We start from the raw sequence: 21,078 nt of genomic DNA, 5'->3' as shown, positions 1-21,078 counted from the left end.
GCCACCACCACCATCATCATCTCACCAACAATACTCCTCGCTTATAGAAACACTGCTAAAAAACCACCAAGTAATAATAATAAGAACCTTTTGTTATTCTGCTCTGGCATACAATCTCCTTTACGTGGATTTCTTCTGTGTGGGGGATGATCATCAGTGGACACTAGGAAAATGAAATGACAAAGCGCCAGCTACGAACTCTATCGTTTCGATTCTTCCGGGTGTGACACGAGTGAGAAACCTTGTTCAATCTCCTTGATGCGTTTTGGATAAGGTGATGATGACGGCGAAAGGGATGCGAAAGGTGGTTAAAACTTGAAAATGCTTTTGATGACCGTCTTTATATTTATTCAATATTCATTATGGAATGTTCACAGTTTTTATTACGATAATGATAACAAGAAATGTTACAAAGGCGTCAACAATTACATTACAAGGTTGACAAAGTTATTTACGTCTAAATTTGTGATGTGGTAATGAAAATGTTGAATCTGGCGTAATTGTAGTTTTTGAAGTATGTAAAATGTTTTGTTCTTAATTACGATTAAAGCCGCTATCATCCAACCAAGTATTTTCTCCCGTAGAATAACGCCTTCTTTTCAAAAGCTGGACTAACTATGGGGGTGTTTTGTACGTAAAAGGGATTCATACAGTACTGTAATGTAAAGAAATGCACAATAAATACATGTACATTATATATTGAATATAAATTAAAATGAATAATACTCACCTTAATATACATTTCATACAACTCTAGGAAAAAATTTTTGATTCCATCATCATTCTTTTGATCGTGAAGTATCACAAATCGGATTTGTGAAGCGGTGACGAACCCCGAGACAAACCAATCATTAAACTTATCAACTATTTTCAAGTACATGTTGTTAGTTTTCCAAACATGTTCATCTATCAAGTCTAGGGCGGCATGTGCTATAAATTGATTAAGGTAGCTATGGTCCTCCTTCTATATAATAAAAACAAAAACACACCATTAAATCCTCCAATTATTAATAAACCTCTGCCGCTCAATCATTTCTAACACCGATTTAATCACTCACCTTAACATCCTTCGTAGGTGGAGAAAATTCCATCTCGAATAGCGGATTGTCATGATGTCCTACGACGACAAAGTAATAATTTCCCGACATTCTGTAATCCGAACACTTGACTTGACACACGACCACCGACTGACAACTGCTCAGATAATAAGAATATACTTAATCTCTCTCATCACCGGAACCGGAAGTAGTAGTAGAAAGCTTGCATTTTTTTGCTTACCAAGTTCTGCCTCAGGAAGATGTCAGCTGACCTGCTAAACCTTACTTACTCCTCGGTCGTGTTGACATTGACAATGTCGCCTCCTGCCTGCTGGGTGTTGGGGGATTTTATTGATCCGATTTTATTGAATTACTGCTTCTTCTTCTTCAGACAGGACAGGGAAATGGGGTTTTGCTCTCTAATACCGAATTCACCATGCCGAACCACCACCACCACCACCACTGCCAGCAGCAGCCTCACTGTTCTCGTTTCTCAGGGAGAAAGCAAATCCACATCCGCATCAGCTAATACGCTACACACTCCTACTTTCACTTTCACTTTCTCCGCCTTGCAAAATATGCTCTCTAATTTAATTCCAAACTGATTTGCTGACATCAGTCAAAAATAATAGAAAACCATCTGCTCACTTTTGCGGGTGACAAGTAGTGTGGTGAGTCGTCTCATTATTCTCATCTCTTGTTGCATGTAGTTTGGAAGAAAGAACCATTAACTTTGTAAATACGTTTATTTATATACATGACAAATTAGTACTCATTTCAATTGTTAATTTTATTTTCGCTTACAAAAAGTGGAATGAACTCTGAATAGTTACATGCATGTGGATTTAATTTCATAATAACTTGTTGACGTGAAGGTATGGTACATAGTACACAATATAGTGCAGAGTTTCTGGACGAATTGTAATTTTAATTGTAATTACGTTTCGTCTGAAATTTGTTTGCTATGGGATTGTCCATTAATTACGTTTATTTTTGGTATCTCAAGGAAAGGTTGCGAACAAAGGGGACAAAAGGAAAATGTCAAGCGAAATGTCAAATTCTACGGAAGGACGAAGGCTGGGATTCATAGTACACGCAACGACAACGACGATGTGATCCGTGTCGACCAAGCAATCCATTGTAACCTTTTTCCATACACAAATTACTTTCGAGGACTAATCGAATGGCCAGTTGGCTTCGAGCATCTTCTTTGTTACTGCGGCCAGATTTTACTCGTCTGTTCAAAATATCAGCAGCATCAGATTATTAAAACTAAACTACGTAACAGCCTGACCAGAATCAGTATTCATTTTCTGCCTAGTCTTGGTTCGACACACACTTTGCAGCCATTGTCAACTATCCGGCCTACTCTCTCTGTAACAACTTATCGGACCAGTTCTTCTATTTATCTATCAATGATTTACATTGTGTACACTTGAAGACAATTTTTTCATCCGTCGTCGTCGTCTCTTTTTAATGTTAAATATTGTACAAAAGAAAGGACAAACAACACAAGAAAAAAGAAACATTATGGAGACTGAAGAAGATTTTCACGAAGACATGGTGATAATTAGTAACAGTCTCTCTTCTTCCAAGAAAGATAGTCCCGAATCATCCTCCCTCTCGCCTTCCCCACCCCCACTACTAGGATCCAGACCGAGACGAATTGACTCTCTTGGGGACATAAACATCTCCTTGAGTAACCACAAAGTCATTGAAAATAATCATAAGTTTGCAATCAGCAGTATTCAAAATTCGCCAAGGGTGATGAGGGCCGCAGTTATCACGTATGACAGGCCGTATGAAAACAGAAAGTCTTCTGAAGACCTTTTAGCTATTCGGAGTAGTCTTGGAGGAGCTGCTTCCAGATCGCTGGACCCAAATACATGGGCTCAGGTTGCAATTCCAATTGATTTGGAACCATTCCTTCATCCAGAAAAGTTGTTCGTTTATCCTGTCGTGGACTCTCCAAAGTGAGCAACAATTTAATATTAGTTATGGAAAATTGGGACTCATTATGATTGTTCATATTTTTTTCATTGTAGGAAACGCTCTGTAGACTTTTTGCTGGACATTCCCAGGATTTTGCATAATCTAGAACACCATACGCAGTCGTCGGACTGGGATTGTGGCATTTCTTGTGTGGCGATGTGTCTAGGCAAGGAACAAAGGCACCATTTCCTGTCACATCTAAAGTGGTTTTCGTGCAATCCAGAAACAGGCTTTGAAAAAAGGTACAAATAATCTAGAACAGTAATATTTTTGAATTGTCGTAAATTAAGGCGTTTGTTTTCTCTGCAGCACATGGACAATCGATTTAGGTAAGAGAATATTTTTTTTTCACAACTCCTCTATTGGTTGCCAAACAATTGATTCAATGCTAATCACTTACGGTGGAGAAAAAAGCACTCCAACTCGAAGAAATTTAATGACCTCTCATTTTTTCAGCTTACATATTGTCCTATTACGGAGTAAAGCATGAAATGTTCACAATGTGCATGGGAGTCAACCCAGATTTGAAGAACGAACAGTTTTACAAAGGTGCTATTGATAAGGTAATATTAATATAATTATTAATTGTGATGGTCATTGATGATGAACAAATATTGAGATCATACATACATAATACAATATTTATTACTATTATGCACAGGATAAGTCAAGAGTGGTAAATCTTTTTCGAAATCCTGAAAAGTATGGAATCAAGGTCACACAACGATCATTAGCCATCGAAGACATTTTCTACTACCTTGCTAGGAGTGGACCAGTAATCGCCCTTGTCAACGCGAATCTGCTTAACTGTCTATCTTGCAGATGGAACTTTTTTATCGTGTGTCGATACTTGTGCTGTGATCAGTATCAAGGCCACTTCATTGTCTTGGTGGGGTACAGCGTGGAAAAGAAAGTGGTGTACTACCGCAACCCCAGTTTAAGCGATCGTAAGTAGTCTTAATTATTTAAGTTTTTGCGTAAGGGATCTAGTTTGATAAGTGGAGTGAGTGAGCGTGTGTGTTTTATTAATCCCTGTTTTACTTTTCTACTCAGGAATCTGTCAAATATCAGTTTCGGATTTTGAGGAAGCCAGAATGTCCTTTGGAACTGATGAAGACTTGATCGCAATTCGTCTAAAGTCTTAACAATGTACAACATAGATTTCGGAATTTAATAGATTCCCAATGCAAATTTCTATGTTCAACATCCTTCCAATCTTGGTGGCTATCTTTAACCCTCCATTGTATGACGATACATTAATTAATGTATGTACGTAATACCTAAATTTCCATGTAGACCTGCTTGAAAACTCTTCCTTGCTGAAAGGTTCAAATCGTACCAACTGAATGAATTTGATGAGTTAATGATGATCGCATGAATAAGTATATCTACATATATACAAGTATATACATACATATTACTCTATATATTCTACGAATTAGTCCCACAATTAATTCTTCAACTATTCCTTCCATTACGACCCTCTTTTCCCAATAAATTTATGCAAATCCCGTGTCGCGAGTGTCTAAACCAAAACATTGTTGATTGTTAAATAGCGTAAAATTGTTAAAGCTGTACTGCCTGTACCTATTTTCTAAACCTGGTGTGCAAATAGATTAGACCAATTGTATTGAGTATTTTTATTTCCATTATGCTGGAGATAGTTGATAATCGACCTCAGTGTTATATTTAATTGTGATTTATTCTGTGTGGCATTTTGAACAACCTCAGAACTGATATTTAAACGACTATATTAATATTTATTTATTTGATATTCCTTTTACTCGAGACACATACAATAGATAGATGAAGACTCCTAAAACCCTGTGATTTTAAAATTTGTTGATGTTTACTTTTGTCAAAGTAGTGTTACAACCAGACAGTGTATGTGTTTGCTTGAAATTAAATTTGCTTTATAATGAGCAAATTGTGTGAACAATTGTTTCGTGTTTTTTACGCAATCGTACAATAAAGTAGACATATATCCTGATCTTGATCTCTTTAATTATCATGTGCTATCAATAATTAAGTGTTTTTGCGTTGCCCTCCAACGCCACAGAGGTCATTCTTGAAACTAGATGGCTGAATCTTCGCATACATGCCTCAAATACCTCATACCCATATTACTATGTTCAAAATTTGGATTTCAAACTCGTTCCCGAGTTATTAAAGATTAAACGAGCTCACACTTAAAGGAGCCGTTCGCGGATTACTCATAAGATTTGAGACATTACCCAGAATTTAATCTCGCAGAATGTGTGTTTTTATGTATTTTCTATTATTTATTGAGCATCACAAACCTCGTCGTTTGATAGCTGTCTTCATGAGTTGATGACGCCAATTGGAATGGAGACAAGTTTTTTCTGATAAAGAAATTGGGTCATTTATACCATTAACCTGATTCAGCAGCAAAATTTATAGGCTGGTATTAAACTTGTATACAACTTACTTACATAAACGCTACAAACCACTCGTATCACTTTCACCCTTTTGCGGTGTGGTTTTCTTATATTTTAGCTGTATCGCTTCATCATAAGACTCTCGATTATCCATCAAACTAATAGAATTTGTCCCAAAACAGCACACAAAGCTGCTTGATGTTGCTATTCATTCAATATCTTTAACCAGTGCTTTCCCCGCTACCCGATTGTGGTTATTATGACGTTTGAAACGACACATAAAAAGTATATTCCTACTGTTGCACATAAATTTATATAAGTCAGCAGTTTGAGAAAGTGGGATTTGAAATCATTAAACCTCTATTACGATCAAACATCACAATCGGCCACTAAATCTCTCCTCGTCTCAATCTCCTACATATGACATAATACTTACAAATCTATGTAATATTGCATAAATCGAACAATAGGATAGACTCATACGTATGTACGAAAAAGGAAAATTGCGAAATAAAAATGCATACTTGTTAGAATACTTTCCGAGGTTTATCTCTGCGAAAGGCAATTAAATCTGCCTGGTCTGGCCTCATATGTCGTCCTGCTTGTATAAGCAACCTGCCATTGTGCCATCATCCATCCAGGAAAACGAGACTGTTGCCCAATCATGATTTTTTGTTGCAAATCAGCAACATCGTAATAATCTTGGTAAAGGAGACAGATAATGTCATTTCTAGCGTGCCGTTTCCCGCATGAAAAATGATGTTCTTGTCATCCCATACAATCCAAAGATTCTGGCAAACGTACAAAGTAAAATTTCCTGAAATGTTCTGAGCAAGATAAATTTTCCATGATGGATATTATTACTAGAGCAAAAAAATAAGTGATTCCCTTCATTACATGAAACACATTCGCCACCACTTTAGCCGTATTTATGTAAAACTCGTAATGAGGACCAATTACGGGAGAGAAGAAGTATTATTTTTTCAAACAACTATCTACAAACAGTTCTATTTGAAGTACAAACAAACAAGTCGCCTAGTTTTTGGTCCATGAAATGTTTGCGTATGTGTGTTCCGTCCGCGTCTCTGTGTTGTAACGAAACACGGAAAGATTGAGCGATTATGCAAATTGAAAGAAAGGACAATAATAATAGGATAATGTGCAACCCAGCTCTCTCCACGTCATGCTGAGTGCAGTTCTGTTGCATTATTACATGAAAAAATAACAGGGGCGAGGAGGAGGAGGATTTCGTACAAATTCGGTCTTCTTCTTCTTCCTCATTATTTATCCACATCTACATTTCGTTCGTATTCATTCCTGTTGGCAATCTCCATAAATGCAATGTTTATGTGCGTGCGTGTCCTGGTGTGCTCCATTCGCTTGATGGGAAACGACATGACCCACCTAACCAAACCATGCAGCATTTTTCCACAATGTAATTTTTTCATTGTGGTAAGCACACATTATTCTTGGGGGAGACAAAGTAATAGAAGTGGGCAGAACACCACACCACCACCTCAACCACCGTCAGGAGTATGTGTCAAGCCTTTGGTCCCGTGCTTTCTCTCAAGAAGAATACATACACCTGGTTGTGTAAATGTGGTTACTTTTCTTTTCTTTCGAGTAAAATATAGACTGGCAACACAGTCGTCGAGCAGTACAGCGACAACAACACAGTCATTCGCAGAAACACAAAAGTGGAGAGAGAGAGAGAGAAATGAGAGAGAAAGTTGTTGTTGGCTGCTCGCATGGGGAAAGTGACGGAAGAAGAACGGGTTGCCCCAAAACCCGAGAAAGCATAGGAGCACCCGTTAGTTGAACCGCTTGGTTGGTTGGTTGACTGGTGGATGGATCATCGCAGCCCAAGTTCATACCGTTTTTGGTGTAAAGGAGGCAGACAGATTCAGACATGGACTGCTGCTTCTGCTTCTGCTGCTTCTGCTCTTGGTTGTTGAAGGGAAAAGGAAGAATCTGTCGGCCGGGCTCAGATCTGTTCTGATCCTTGCAGGTCGCTCAGCTCAATAATAAGTCTCCGGCAGTCGGCGTTCGTTCGTACTCTGTCAACTCATATTATTCCTGCTCCCTTTGAGAACAAGGGGTTTGAATAGTTAACAATAACACAGTCAGAAACAGTGGGGTGCTCAGACATACATCGCTGTCTACAAATTCTCAATAATATACCGTTCGAAGGAGATGAATATTAGCCAATCTACCGAAATAGCAATCGTTGTGAATTAAACATACTGTAATACTCGTTTACACACATATCGTTTTAAGCCCAACTTGGCTCTTAGTCTAATCCGAGGTGCTGTTAAATTTGTGATTTGTCAATATGGACGGTTAAACTTTGAAGGGAAAAAGTGGAAGTTTTTTTACGTACATGGGAAAATCTGGAAAGGTATGAAAGTAAACTTTAGGGGAATTTGAGACGAGGTGGTGGGCGACGACACTTTCTTACCCAGCAAAACTCTTACATAACGGCAGGTTGTTTCTCAGACCAACAGGTGAGGATTGAAGGTGACGCGGTGGTAAGAAGAAGGTCAAGACACTGTTGGAGTTAAGGTCATCATCAAAGCGACCAAATACCAATGGACTAAACGACCACTCACCATTGTCCTTTAATTCTGACTCGGCCCAACTGCGACACACTCAGCTGAGGACGGATCCTGCCGGAGAAATTAATAATAGCATCATTATGGACGGCGTATCATCGTCTTAGAAAGAAAGAGCAGGTAAGTAAGCGAGAGAAAGTGAGCAGAGACCATACATTACAAATATGTGTGTAGTCACAATGAGACCACCTGAATTATTTACTGACACTTGTAGAACCCAAAAATCCATTCGCTCAATTGACACGCAAATAGGTATTGCTTTGCTGCTATCATTTACTTCCACCACCAAAAAGTATACATGTATTTTATGGCTTCGTGTATGATGGGCGTATATTCAGCAGGAGCGAGGAGGGGAGCGTAGTAGTCAAGAAGAAGCCTCTAACTCTTGTCGAAAAAGGGCAACATATAAATAAACTAGAGCAGGTGGAGACTTTTCCCCTCTGCTACTTTGCCTGTCAGGAGGAGTGCAATGAATTAGTACAGTCCAATACTTTCACCGGATATCAATTTCGATGGTTGTTGATCATCGTTCCCTTATTTATTTAACACACAACGACTTCCACTCACGCCGGAGTGGTGAATTTCTCCTCGATTCATCCAACAAATTCCACTTCTTTTCATACTTTCCATTTCACCAAAAGCAAGATGCATTTGACAAGCATTGTGCCCGTTGGGTTTTGGGGCAATGCGAGCCTGCTTTCACTTTGCCCAGTTTTATTATGTAGAAAGGCAGCAGGGAATGTCGTGAAAGTTTTCTTATTCCCATTACTCATTCTCCGTAGGCGGCCTCAAGTTTAAGGACAAATGGATTCAAAATCGGATTAATTGTTCTCGCCAGACACCTTTCTCTCTCCTCTTGTGTAAAAGTTTGCAAGGTATGCATTGCATTTTGTTCGAATTGCGTGGCTGCATGGGCTGGCAGCTTTGGTTGTATAATTGTATTATGCAATAAATAAATTGTATTGGCCAAGGCAGCGGCAGGAATGCTGCCCTATTCTTCGTATGACAGGAGCTGTTCTTCTAGTTGAAATGTTATCTGAAAGAAACTTGTGATGCATTCCTCCTCGACTGCTCCTGCAACTGCTGGCTCGTTGAAATAACACAGTTTAACTTTTTCTTGTCGTGGGTGGGTGTCGAAATAGTTTAGGAGAAAAGAGAGAAAAATGTCTCATTTTACACCGTGGTGCTGGTCAAAGTTATCAAAGTTGCACACTTGTCGAAAGTATTTTTTTTCTTTTGGTTTTGAGTTTTTTAGCCAATTTGTGGTTATACTTATATAAAATCTTAATGTGAGAGAGTCTGCTGAACGCAGGTAGAATAGTAATTGAGCCCATAAGCGCTTCTACATATACACTTCCCCACTTTCTCTCTAACTGATAAGTGTAGAAGGGATTTTTTATATGTGTCTAATAAACTTTTCTATACATTTTATGACCAAAAATCAATTAAAAACTATGCCTCTGAATAAATTTGAAGTTGCAAGTTTTCCTCTCGTATTTTTTCCTCTGTATTAATAATACTTGGGCAAAAAATGTGAAACCCGATACCGTAGGAAATTAAAACTTTGGACGGATTCTAATTTAACATTAACGTTGGGCTTTAAAAAAAGCGTGATCTTTGTAAGTTTTAAAGAATTCGATGTTTTTTGTTTTTCTCTCTCGAAACTTTTTAAACTTACGAAGCAACTTGTCACTTTCATTCCAACGTATTATTATCCCTCCCACGGAATCTACTATCTGCTATTTTATGCTCCTGTTAAAATGAAATGCTGTGTACTTACGTATGTAAGTTTATGAGCCCACATTTTGGTCGATTGACGTATGTAGCTTGTCCTCCTCCACTATTTTCAAGTTAATCGGCACATGGTTAAATTTTCTTTGAAAGGTGTGGTCAAATTTAAAATTTTATCTCACCGAATCGGGTAGCATGCCGTTGGAGAAGTTTTTGGTATTGGGCAAAAGCGGATGCATGAGATTTTCAAGATTGTGGCATCTCCAAAGCCAAGTATTGAGTATTGATTAGTCACTTTGTTTCCTGTTGCAGAATACAAACGCAAGTGTAGAAATACAGCAAAATATGTAAACATGGTTCGGAGTTAAGTCAAATCCGAAATCCGTTTGTATGCTTTAACATCCAAAATCGGCTTTTCGGTTTCGGATTTATAGTTAAAGTGTACAAAACGGATTTCTGATTTGACATCTGAACTTACGCATCATAAGATGTAATCCATAGATGTTACTTGGGGGGAGGGTTTCTTCCTTGAGCTTCCTCCAAGTTAGGAGAATCCAACAGAAGCGACAGTATCACGACTGAATTGAAGGTAATTTTGCGCATAGTTTTTTATGTAGCAATCAGGATGCTGTCGCCTATTAAAATTTCAACGTCCTGTCGAATGACGGACTTCTCTACTAGTTAGCTACATCCATACTGTATATATGTATATGTATGTATGTATATAGTGCAAGGTTGTTCATACAGATTCGCGTTCTCAGTGGGTGCTTTTATTTCCAATCCCGTTGTCTGCTATTCAGTTCAGTCTCTGAAGCAGTGACAGATTTTATTTCTGCTTTTTCATTATCTTTGTACGCATTAATTATACATATATTTTTGTGACTACTTTGTGTGATTACGAAATATTCTTCGTTGATAAAATATACGAACGTAATGACATGGGGTACACACATGCAATGCTTTTACTTCTGCGAGGAGGAAATAAATGATTTTCGTTAAGAGGAGGAGGAGGATGAGGGAGGTTCGAGATTAGCTCCATTACAATTGACATGATCTGTACATCGTCTTTGATAAGCTCGTCTCGTATCCCTCATTCAATCTTTGTCCTGTAACAAGGTATTCTAAAACCAGGACCATTCGTGGTTTTGCCGTTTGAAAAGAAATGATGCTAGAGTTGGGTAGATGCAGGATATTTGTGGCATAGAAGGATTAATAATGTCACAATGACTCCAACTCCAAATGAGGAAGTATGAATTTCAGATCGAATCGTACATATACTTTCAACTCCCAATTGTGTACCTCACATCACATGGGAATACGTATTAGATAAATAAATCGAGAATCGAGACTGGCGGATTCAATTCCAATTTGCTACATATTTTTCAGACGAGAATATTCCAGGTAGGCAGCCCGACAGAAACCAGCAGTCAGCCAACCAATTCAAGGCATTGCTGGCTTATTACTCGCCTGGGTGGGTCGCAAAAACAAATGCTAAATCCTAAAAGTCGTCCTTGCCACACTGCATACATAGTTTGTTCCGAAATCAGCTAAATCTCTGTAATTATACCTCGTCGCGCTGGGCTATCTTCTTTCTCCAAGGGAGGAGCAGGCCTGCTTCTCTCCATACAAATCGTCCTTCCCGACGAAACTCATTAAACTCAAAATTGTAAACTTGTCCTGCACAGCTCAGCGTGTCCATTGAGTGACACGTTAAATGGTTTCACCAGAGGCAGAACTCATTTCAAAATTTACAGGACAAGTCTTCTTTGTCCCATTTTGAAGTCCAAATCTTTGCACACGAGCGGAATTCCTGTAAATTCAATATCACAAATCAGTAATGTTTTCGCTCTAAATAACAGAGTCCAAAAACTCCTCTCATTATCTCCCCAGTCTCCTGCTGAACTTATTTATGTCCGTAAAAACAAATGAGACTGCCTCTCAATTCCCAAAAACTTACTTGGAGTCGTAGGCAATTACATTAATGAGAAGTAAATAGATAGAGTTGAACAAAGTCTTGTCTCGTCCCATTCGCCAAAGCCATGTTTCCATCCTTATTGAAATTTATTAGTTTATTTGGATAAAATTTATTGTAACATAAAATCATAATATGTTCTACGAAGTATGAGTTTTGAACGCGATCCTATCTCTTGCCCACAATATGTAAATACGTATTTATAAGCTACCCCTGGTTTCGTGCTTCTTTTACAAAGGCGTATTTTACGCGAAACTCGAGTAAGTTGATGACTTTTTATTGATAGAAATAAGAAATCCAGATAAGTTTGATGTGCGTGCAGGAGAGATTACTTTCTCGCAACATAATTTAGATTGCAAGTCCCGTTTCATCTACAAAACGAAGCGTTGTATCACGTCGTCCTCCTAAAGATATCTCTCTTTCTCTCTCGCCTCGCTGTTTTCTTCTTTCTCATTTTTCTCTACTTCTTGCACCTTCACTTCAAGAACGAAACGTCTTCGTCCTCTATTAAATTCGATCTCACGCCAAAGGGAGTAAATGTTAAGGAAATTATTATTGCATTGTCGGCAGCCGAGGCGTCCCATATTTTTGTACACTTGAAGGCTGCCAACTAAATCCATATACATGTTCTCGTACATATATGTATGTATACAGTGCAGGGGAAATATGTACTCGAGAAGGTGGATAGTCGCAGGAGCAGAGAGGACAACATGTGCTGCGACACAAAATTTTCTCTTGGCATCATCATTATCATCGTGACCCATATCAAGTTCACTTTTCTCTGGTGACCAACCTCTCTGAAAGACAATAGGAAAGAAATATAAGGAGCTACGTTGTCGTGCAGATAATTTTTCAGTTGTTGATACCAATACTGGATGATGCGACGACCCACCCACCCACGACTGTGTACTCGCCCTGCTTATTAGATACTGGGCGAGAGAGGTGAGTTGAATAACATAGTTGTTTCGGTGCTGAGACGAGCTTAGGGTACGGCCGCAACTCGGTGTTGGTGGTGGTTTTGTGATGGATTACAACGGGATTAAGTCGGGACACGGTTTTCTCCTATCTTCTACATACCAACGGAACAAAGTCATAACTTGCGAAACTCTTAATGATTTCTTTTTTCGGCGAGAATGTGATGGATGCAACGACGTGGCAAAGTATACTCTTGACTGACTGGATGGATGGGTGGCGTAGGGAAGTAAATATACTTGGTTGGTGATACGATTGGTGAATGATGATGGTGGTCGTCGCCGTCGTGGTTCGTTGGTGGAAGTTTGGGTCGATTATTCAGAAATTTAGGCCGGGATTTCTGCAAGCTGAAGAAAGAAGCGAGTGGACATGGTGAGAATGATTGAATGAGGAGTGTTGTTTGCCCACCACACAGCACGCTATCAGGGTGTCGTGCTTTTGCTTTCTTTCTTCCAGTGGGAAATGTGCACCTTGTATGGCCATGCATATGCTCAATCTATCCTCGCCTGGACTGGGACGGTAGGATTAATTCCATTGTACTACTTTTGTGTTACAGGAGAGCAGCCAAGACATATAAAAGAGAGTGACAGGATGGGCGGCGGAGCCAGTGTTCACAAACGCCGGGATAACAGCTCAGACTCATCCAACGACGCCTCAGCTCGTGGTGGAGGGTCGTCTTCAAGTCAGAAACAGTCAAAGTCCACCGGTTTCAAAATCCGCAGGAGGAAACAGAAAGAAAGCTTGCAAACCTCAGCTCTTCGTCGTTCCCAACAAGGCTCAATGGGCAAACTGGAACGGGGTGAGTTTCGTATATACTTAATCCCCACCACCCCACTTGCTATTTGCATTATATATTTTTTAAAGCATATCACTAATATTACTGCTCACTCACTCACTCCCACGCGACCAAACACTCTCAACAAAAAAATCAACAAACAATGCACACGGCACTCTATCGTTGTTTCGCATTATGGTCAAATGGAGAAAGATATCACTGAACAAGGAGCATATTTCCCTCCTGACACGCAATTCGAGCCTTTTCCTTCTTCTTGTTTAAAAAAGACCAACTTTATCCATTTTTTGTGCCATTAGCAAACCTGAGCAAAACTTGTTTTTTTACACGGGTGCCCAATATTTCTTGTAGTTTATTGTAAAGTTCATCTTCCTAGAAACTTATTCAATTTCCAGATTTTGAGCTAATTGAGAATCCAAGACAGTGGGAGGAAAGAAGATGAAGTTGAGGCGGAAGTAGGAGATGAGATCTTCCTTTGAACTTGTGAATGGTCCAGAATCCCACAGCATGGTGGACATTTGATAAATACATGACGTTAATCTTGCCCGTCGACTCGCTCACTTTCAACGTCACCTAGTTTCATCTTAGACTCACAAAGACTTTAGTTTGAAGTTGCAAATGAACAATTGAATAAGGACGCGAGAAACTAGAACTTGCGAGGACAAAGAGAAAGGCAATCCGGAATTTCGTATCTCAGGTCTTTCTTCCTCTCTCTTGCTTTTCCTTACTCGTCTTTGTGCGAGAGGATGTTGTAACTTTCACCTCTGACAGATAATGAAGGGACTAATTTAAAAAACAAACTTTCTCTCCAGAAATTACCTTTCTGTTCGTAATTGGGAAAATTGCGGCTCAAACTATCTTTTTCCTGTAGTTGCAGCACACAATAGGAAATATCAAAATTTTCTGGGTTTGCTCACCCCATGGAACAGACAGGCGTGTGTAAGAAATGAAATGTTTTCGAATAAAGAAAGCGAATAATTTGGTTCGGATCAACTGCGATCTAAGAAGTCACGTCTTGCACCACACGGAGTAATTAATGAGCATAATTAGTGTCTAACAAGTCAACCTGGGTAAAAACCTTCTCTGCATTCATGTAGCCCGAGATAGTGATGCTCCAAACGTTAACTCTACTCGACAGAAGTCAGGACACCGGATAAATAATTTACTTTCATCAGCCATTGTATATAAGCAACCAACTCGGGCTTACGATTAGCCAAACAGTTTTCAAAAACCATGGATGGTCATTCTACTGTTTTCATCACAACAAAAGTCCACAAATTGACTGCATATTGGACGGAAAATCCACTATGAATAGAAAATGTGACCTTTCTAGAATCAATTATAGAAGAAGTGTGGTATCATTCCGTATACATTTTTGGAAAATTTTTCTTAAATCTGCTCAGTAGTTTGCACTCTTTTGTGTAACGGAGGGACGGATGACATGACGACTGCATAAGCCTTAGATCGGGCCAACAAAAGCAATTATGCTCACTTTCAAGCACCCTCCTCGAAAATGGTAATCTATCGCCATGCACCCACCCACCTACCTGCGTGAAAAGTGAATGAGACAGAATAATATATATTCCCATAATATGGCCGCCCCACGTCTCTGACACTGCTAAACAGTTTGGTTTTAATTTGTATTCATGCCAATGAAATACACGTAGTGGTGAAATGTTGTCCGTCTAACTCCCGTCCGGCCAGCAGCAAAATTTGGTTGTTCCGTCCCTATTTTATTCCGTGGTTGTAATCATAATCGCTCAGAATATAATGGACTTGTTCCTGAGCCAGATTGGAAATGTGGATAGTGAATTTGTATTTTTATTGTGCACTTGCATGTTTACCTGTACTTATTCCCATCTGTCTTGCTCGGTCGAAGGAACACACATTCTTTTTATTGGTTTCCTACCAATTTTTTTGGTAAAAGTTGCACACTTAGATTTTTACTACCACCTTTTTCGTCTTGAGATATTTGAATACTTTTGGTCAAGGGTTTGGCTCAACTTTCTCTCTCTTCACCAACATTTCTTTTCGCATCGCATGATCCCAACCCACACCCACACACATAGAAACACACATGAATGCATTACCCTTAGTCAGCCCAGCAACGGAAGAAGTGTGGCAGCAATGCTTTTTGCCATATCTCAGTTCCAATCACTGTATGAAAGCTACTGTGTTCGGCAGTGGGAAGGACTCAGTCGTGCGTTAGCTGATCCTTCGCACTTGTGGGCGACGTCATCCCATCAGTATGCATCATGCATTATGCATCCTTCACCGACTTTTATAATGTTGAGCAGCTTTGTTGTTCTACAATCTTGATTTCCAGAATGGTAACCTTTCTCCCCTGTTACCATTGCATTACTGCCGGCGTCGTACCTGGCTCTTTCAACTCGGCCAAAGAGAGACGTTACTCGAAATTGAATAGTTTGCTCGTTTGAATTTTTACACAAAGCACGGCATAGCTCGGTTCAAATGTAATTATGAAATGGAAAAAGACCTGGAAAGGAAGAGGATTACAAGCATCTACGGAAGGGAGGGAAATGCAGAAGTATATAAATTGTGAAAAAACGCGACTTTTCCCTCGTCGGTATTATAAATGCAACGAGCTCAAACTTGTAGTAGGACTGCTCGTTTCCAATTCTTTGCCAAATTCAGTGTCGTCCTCGCCGCATAATATTTAAGAGCAGTTGGAAAGTGGAGTCAATGGTGGAAGTGACTGGGAGACTTTCTTTTATCTGGAAAGGAGAGAGAACAGCCATTGTCCACTTACTTAATATTCGTACTTTAAGAGACACAAAATTTTAAAATGGGACGTTTGGGAGTTTTTCAAAGAATTTATGTGACCGGCGAGATATTTACATTTTCATGACATTTTTCTCTCTTTGACTGTCAACTGAAGAAAGAAACATCCCAACGCTGCATTATGCGAGTGTCCACAGACGTAAATATATTTTCATGAAAAAACATTCCTTCTGTCCACCCTCTCAAAGGATGGACGAGAATCTTATAACACGTGTCAATAGTAAATGATTTCTAGGGGAATGGGTTTCTGGAATCCGAATCCATTTATTTTGAATTCTTAAACTAATTTTGATATCCTTTGAATCTCTCCAGGCTAGAATAAAATGTTGATACGATTCGGGATTTGTTGAATATTTGCAGTAATATAAAATCCATACTTTTTTTGAGTGAAAAGGTGCCCCCCTGCATTATTAAAATAGAATAGGAATGAAATACTTTTCGTCCCTACTTCGTGTTGCATTCTCATTAATTTTAGCACCTTGCCAAAAGTTATCCCATAATCCAAGCGTCTATCCAGCAGCCTATGCTGACCACGAAGAATTTTACCCATCGCTGGCCAGCTCATTTCGTCTAAATTTGTCAAGTAAATTGCTGTCAGTGTTCGTCGATCTTGACCACAACGTTCGTCCCTATACCTTCGTTTAGCATGCGACATTATCGCGTGTCAGACCGGAATGTCCCCTAATTAAGAGGCACACTTATATTCCGTATATTCGCTAATGAACACAATTTGCAACAGTACTTTAGCGTATTTACTTTGAAATTAAAAACACCGTATCCGAATTTCCTTTCCCGCTGTGCGAAAAGGACGAGTGGACATTCGAATGGAAAAGCACTCCAACTTCCAACATCTTTTATCAATTCATTCATTTACGAGAAGCTTTGGAGGTGTGGTATGGCCACAAATTCTATTTTATCGCAACTTCATATTCCATTTTCCAGTGCTATCTGGAGCAAGAGCACATTATGCGTTTTGCCCAACACCTTATCAATCACAGGCACCTCGAACGAACATGCACACATACTGTTGTGCTTGCTTGTATAACTTTATGTGTCCAACTTCTAGATTCGAGAGCAATCGTGATCGATACTGTGACAGCAAAATTGAATTATTCAATTATACTAACAGCAGTCGTGTCCCTGCCTCACAATTAGACAGCGAATTAATACTGGGATGTGGAACCATGCACATTCGGAAGAATTTGTTGCATGCTGGTTGTTTCCAAAGTCTCTTAAAATTATGCACTCGTTTTACTTAGGGGACGATGGCCCTCGGTAGAAAATAATCCTTGACAGATATTGATGTGTTAGGTACGAATGTGGATATTACTTTTGCGAAATTGCCACTGAATACATTTTCAAACTCAGCAGAAAAAAATAACATCAAGCTTGCACGTACGTAAATGCTCACATCAATATGATTTAGCCGTTCTTGCAACATTGGTTATGCGATTACTAGAAAATAAAATGCGGAATATTCGGGATGGAAAATCTGAGCTAAATTATATATACTCGACCAAGCAAAACGCTTACCAAAAAAATGCTTCTGAAGTCGTTCTGCGATAAAAATACAATGAATTTAAGTAAATCTGAAACTTGACAGACGTTCTTTGCAGATTTTATTTCGTGTGTGATGCGTTATGTAGTTGCACACTAGGAGAAATTCCATCAGAAAATATGGATTTTTCTTAGGTGATGCGCAAAAAGATTATGGAAGCAAAAAAATTGTTAACTATTAAAAAGGTTCACTTAGGTATACATTTAACCCCTTCTATCTTTTGGTGTGGCATATCTCTTTTTGGAGCTTGGGACACTTAAATTGTTATTGCCAATTTTTTGGGATGATTTTTTGTGCAAAAATAATTGCAATTCGTCAATCCGGAGTCAAGATAGTGAACTTAAATTTTTGCATGTAGTATAACCGTTCTCAAAGTTACCACACCCTTGGCTTGTTACAATACCTGTCACTAAATAACAGAGAAAAAATAATGACAAATAACTTGTTTGTCATTATTTTTAATAGTAATATTGATACAGTAATATTGAAATAACTAAAAATTATACGTGAATCGGCCACGCATGCATTATTTCCGTGAGAATAGAGTTATTTAGAAAGATGCTGATTTTGCTAATTTAAAACCCTGTGTATTTTAAAATCCCCAGAGTAAAATTTAAAATATGTACGTACTTATTTCAACCGTTTGGGAAACATTGAAGGGTTGGTGTTCATGTAGTGTGATGTGAATAAGCATTGCGATGTGGAAAATACTCGCCTGTTGAGCAAAAATTGAAACCAAACTTGAAATTGAAAATTATTTAATAATATTGATTGGTTCAATCAACTTGGACAAAAGCGGCACCATCGGTGATGTAACAGTTCACCGTAATTTTGACCCATGATAAATTTATTCCTCTACTTTTGATTGCTCCAAGTCTCACCTAAGTGACACGACCTTTTCGGGTTTGCATCCTTCGAATTTATTTATATTCTATATTTTCCAACCAAAAGGTTTTGTGCAAAGACGGCAAATACGGATTGAAGCAGATAACTACATACAAACCAACAGACTACAAAAACGACGTGGCATGAGGACATTGCTACTAATGCCGAAAATAGAAGGGGAATTTGCCTTTCTTCTTTTGTTAGAAGATGCAAAAGGGTTGAAACTGATATGGTCCTCAACTGTTTGTGGATGAAAATACATACGCGTTCTCATGGTTTCAAGCTGATAAGCAACTTATACATTAAAGAGACTGGGAGGACAACGTGGAGTGAAAGCATTCTATTTTTGCAGTTATCTTCCCGTGATCCCAAGGAGAAAAAATCCGCCCTTTTCATTCCCATGCTTTGATATAAACAAGCAATTAGTTTCCTGCTGGGATATTCTCATGTGAAAGTTTGGGCTGCAATTAATTAAGACGTACATAGGACTCATGCAGATTTGTGTTTAGCTCTAGAACACGCGAACCAACGAACGAACGAATATTTTGCTAACAAATGTTACAGCTAAATATTCTAGACTCGTGAGTTACTGGGCAATGTAGACACCATAAATTTCGTTTAATTACAAATACAAATTATCGAAATTTTAACCTTATTTTCTCGTGCAATGTCACAAATGTTGTTTATTTTCAAAAGTTACTTCACGGTGATAATCTCGCTTCTGCAAGTCGTCGAATTAAAATGAATCAATATCTTCTTCAAGTCTATTATTAGTTGGCGTGCTTGCTTTGACAGTTTCGACGGCGCATTAAAGCATCCAACCTTTGTATACTATTTCCCTTGCATAATAACAATTTCTCCAAAGTTCACTCACAATCATTAAGCGCTTACGTAAGAATTTTCATACAAATATTGCCAAAAGTACATCTTTTTGCTGCCACTTTTATCACTGTGTCACTACATGTTGAATGATTAAGTCGGATGCTGGTTGCATAACATGCTCATCAATATTTCTCTTACATACATAGCGACTTTACTCGGTCATGTGGTTAGTCTAGACCTTTGACGGCATTTATAATTAGCACAGTTACATAAACAGATATTTATAAATTTCAGTGACAATTACGAAAATCATGATGAGAAAAATGATCTTTTTAAAATACTCGTTTAAATAATACCCTAATTTTTGCTAGATAACACTCAAAAGTAAGTTTATATTCCCCAAGGCCGTCGGTCGTCCCAATCACTTGGCTGCGTAGAGTGGAATACGTGTGAGTAGAATTTATAGCTTTTGGTGAAAAGGATTTCCTCCTCTGCTACCAAAATGTGTATAGATTACTTACTCGCACAAACTTTCTCCACTCAGAACCTTCCTCCCGTTCTTCTTCTTCTTCTTAGCCACATCCGAGTTCTTCTCACACTTATTTCACCACCACCACCACCGCAACATTCTTCCACTTGCATCTCTACCCACCAGCCCACCTTCGGATGGGCATACATAAACTGGAGAGAAAAGAAATAAATCGTGTGATTGAGGCAGGATTCACATTCTATTTTACGTGGTTCCTGCCACCCCTTGAAAACATTCCCCATTCTAAATACTTACATCTCAAGGTATGCATTTTGTCCGTGTGTAACTCTGTTGGGAGAAAGTCTAGTCGTCTCGAATGAGGAACTTGCGTCTGTTCTGGGTCTCATTGTATCGTAAATACTTGTCTTGTGCCAGTCAATTGCACAACTCTGCGCTACGTGATGGTGAAAGTTTCTCTGGTTTTTGAATTGGCTGGAGGAATTCTTGTTAAAAAGTGGAAAGGAATTCAATTCGGCACGATACACTTTTAATAAGCTCAGTTTTTTAATGCGCTCTGATTAACCTGATGATCTATTTGATGCAATTAAATAAGTTAGCTTCATGAGTGAGTCATCTTTCTGGATTAAACGATATGAGATATTCTAAAATTGGATAACTTTCCCCTCCGTCATGAACAGGAGATCTTTAACCCATTTTCAAAATGGGTTGGTAAATACGTAACATGTAGCATAATTGGATAATAGGCTAATGTTGGGCTAATTTCATAATTGCAACACGCCAGCCATCACATTTTGAACAAATTTGACATCCTGAACATTAGAGATGATAGAGGAGCTGGAAGTGCTGAAACTCGGTACTAAATAAATTGAGTGACTGGACTGACTGCACCACCATCAATTTTATCCAAAGTTGGAGAATGGCAGGTTGTTCAAAAATTGCTCTACGTATGTACGGGTATACCTTCTTTGAAGTAAAGTATACACGTCGGAAAATACTTTACTTTGCTGGTACAA

General features: G+C 38.8%; 3 protein-coding genes across 7 annotated transcripts in view; 2 read left to right on the top strand and 1 right to left on the bottom strand.

The window, feature by feature from the left end:
- Positions 1-322: 322 nt before the first annotated feature.
- LOC110851125 (trafficking protein particle complex subunit 2) lies at positions 323-1,509 on the bottom strand. The gene is made up of 4 exons (XM_022098768.2): positions 1,279-1,509; positions 1,059-1,194; positions 731-964; positions 323-655 (listed from the first exon to the last, which is right to left on the bottom strand). Exons 2-4 carry the CDS (start codon positions 1,146-1,148, stop codon positions 557-559), a joined length of 423 nt encoding a protein of 140 aa, XP_021954460.1. The 5' UTR covers positions 1,149-1,194; positions 1,279-1,509; the 3' UTR covers positions 323-556.
- A 60-nt stretch (positions 1,510-1,569) lies between these two features.
- LOC110851124 (protein GUCD1) lies at positions 1,570-5,025 on the top strand. 4 transcript variants are annotated; one of them, XM_022098766.2, is made up of 7 exons: positions 1,570-1,708; positions 2,044-3,010; positions 3,083-3,271; positions 3,339-3,358; positions 3,486-3,592; positions 3,691-3,976; positions 4,083-5,019. In XM_022098766.2, exons 2-7 carry the CDS (start codon positions 2,514-2,516, stop codon positions 4,172-4,174), a joined length of 1,191 nt encoding a protein of 396 aa, XP_021954458.1. In that variant the 5' UTR covers positions 1,570-1,708; positions 2,044-2,513; the 3' UTR covers positions 4,175-5,019. The 4 variants fall into 4 exon arrangements, with proteins under 4 accessions (XP_021954458.1, XP_035708459.1, XP_021954459.1 ...); XM_035852566.1 differs by having other exon boundaries at positions 1,587-1,708; positions 2,049-3,010; XM_022098767.2 differs by lacking the exon at positions 1,570-1,708 and adding an exon at positions 1,736-1,912 and having other exon boundaries at positions 2,049-3,010; positions 4,083-5,025.
- Positions 5,026-6,981: 1,956 nt separating this feature from the next.
- The window catches only part of LOC110851011 (serine/threonine-protein phosphatase rdgC), a 41,488-nt gene continuing 27,391 nt past the window's right edge, over positions 6,982-21,078 (top strand). The window contains exons 1-3 of one of the 2 annotated variants that reach the window (XM_035853064.1): positions 6,982-7,826; positions 7,925-8,160; positions 13,272-13,514. In XM_035853064.1, the coding sequence (XP_035708957.1) occupies positions 13,307-13,514 (208 nt within the window). In that variant the 5' untranslated portion in view covers positions 6,982-7,826; positions 7,925-8,160; positions 13,272-13,306. Of the gene's footprint in view, positions 7,827-7,912; positions 8,161-13,271; positions 13,515-21,078 lie in introns of both variants that reach the window. The other variant, XM_035853065.1, reaches the window with a different exon arrangement.

The sequence above is a fragment of the Folsomia candida genome, unplaced genomic scaffold (genome assembly GCF_002217175.1).
Source record: "Folsomia candida strain VU population unplaced genomic scaffold, ASM221717v1 Fcan01_Sc006, whole genome shotgun sequence".
Classification (NCBI taxonomy): Eukaryota; Metazoa; Arthropoda; class Collembola; order Entomobryomorpha; family Isotomidae; genus Folsomia; species Folsomia candida.
This window is presented reverse-complemented; position numbering and strand designations above follow the sequence as displayed.

Bases quoted from the DNA above. Each gene is read 5' to 3' on its own strand.
- LOC110851124 (XM_022098767.2), top strand. From the start codon at position 2,514: ATGTTAAATATTGTACAAAAGAAAGGACAAACAACACAAGAAAAAAGA. The intron at 3,011-3,082 runs GTGAGCAACAAT...TTTTCATTGTAG, and splicing joins CCTGTCGTGGACTCTCCAAA to GAAACGCTCTGTAGACTTTT. The intron at 3,593-3,690 runs GTAATATTAATA...TATTATGCACAG, and splicing joins ACAAAGGTGCTATTGATAAG to GATAAGTCAAGAGTGGTAAA.
- LOC110851125 (XM_022098768.2), bottom strand. From the start codon at position 1,148: ATGTCGGGAAATTATTACTTTGTCGTCGTAGGACATCATGACAATCCG. The intron at 965-1,058 runs GTGAGTGATTAA...TTTATTATATAG, and splicing joins CACCTACGAAGGATGTTAAG to AAGGAGGACCATAGCTACCT. The intron at 656-730 runs GTGAGTATTATT...TTTACATTACAG, and splicing joins TGTATGAAATGTATATTAAG to TACTGTATGAATCCCTTTTA.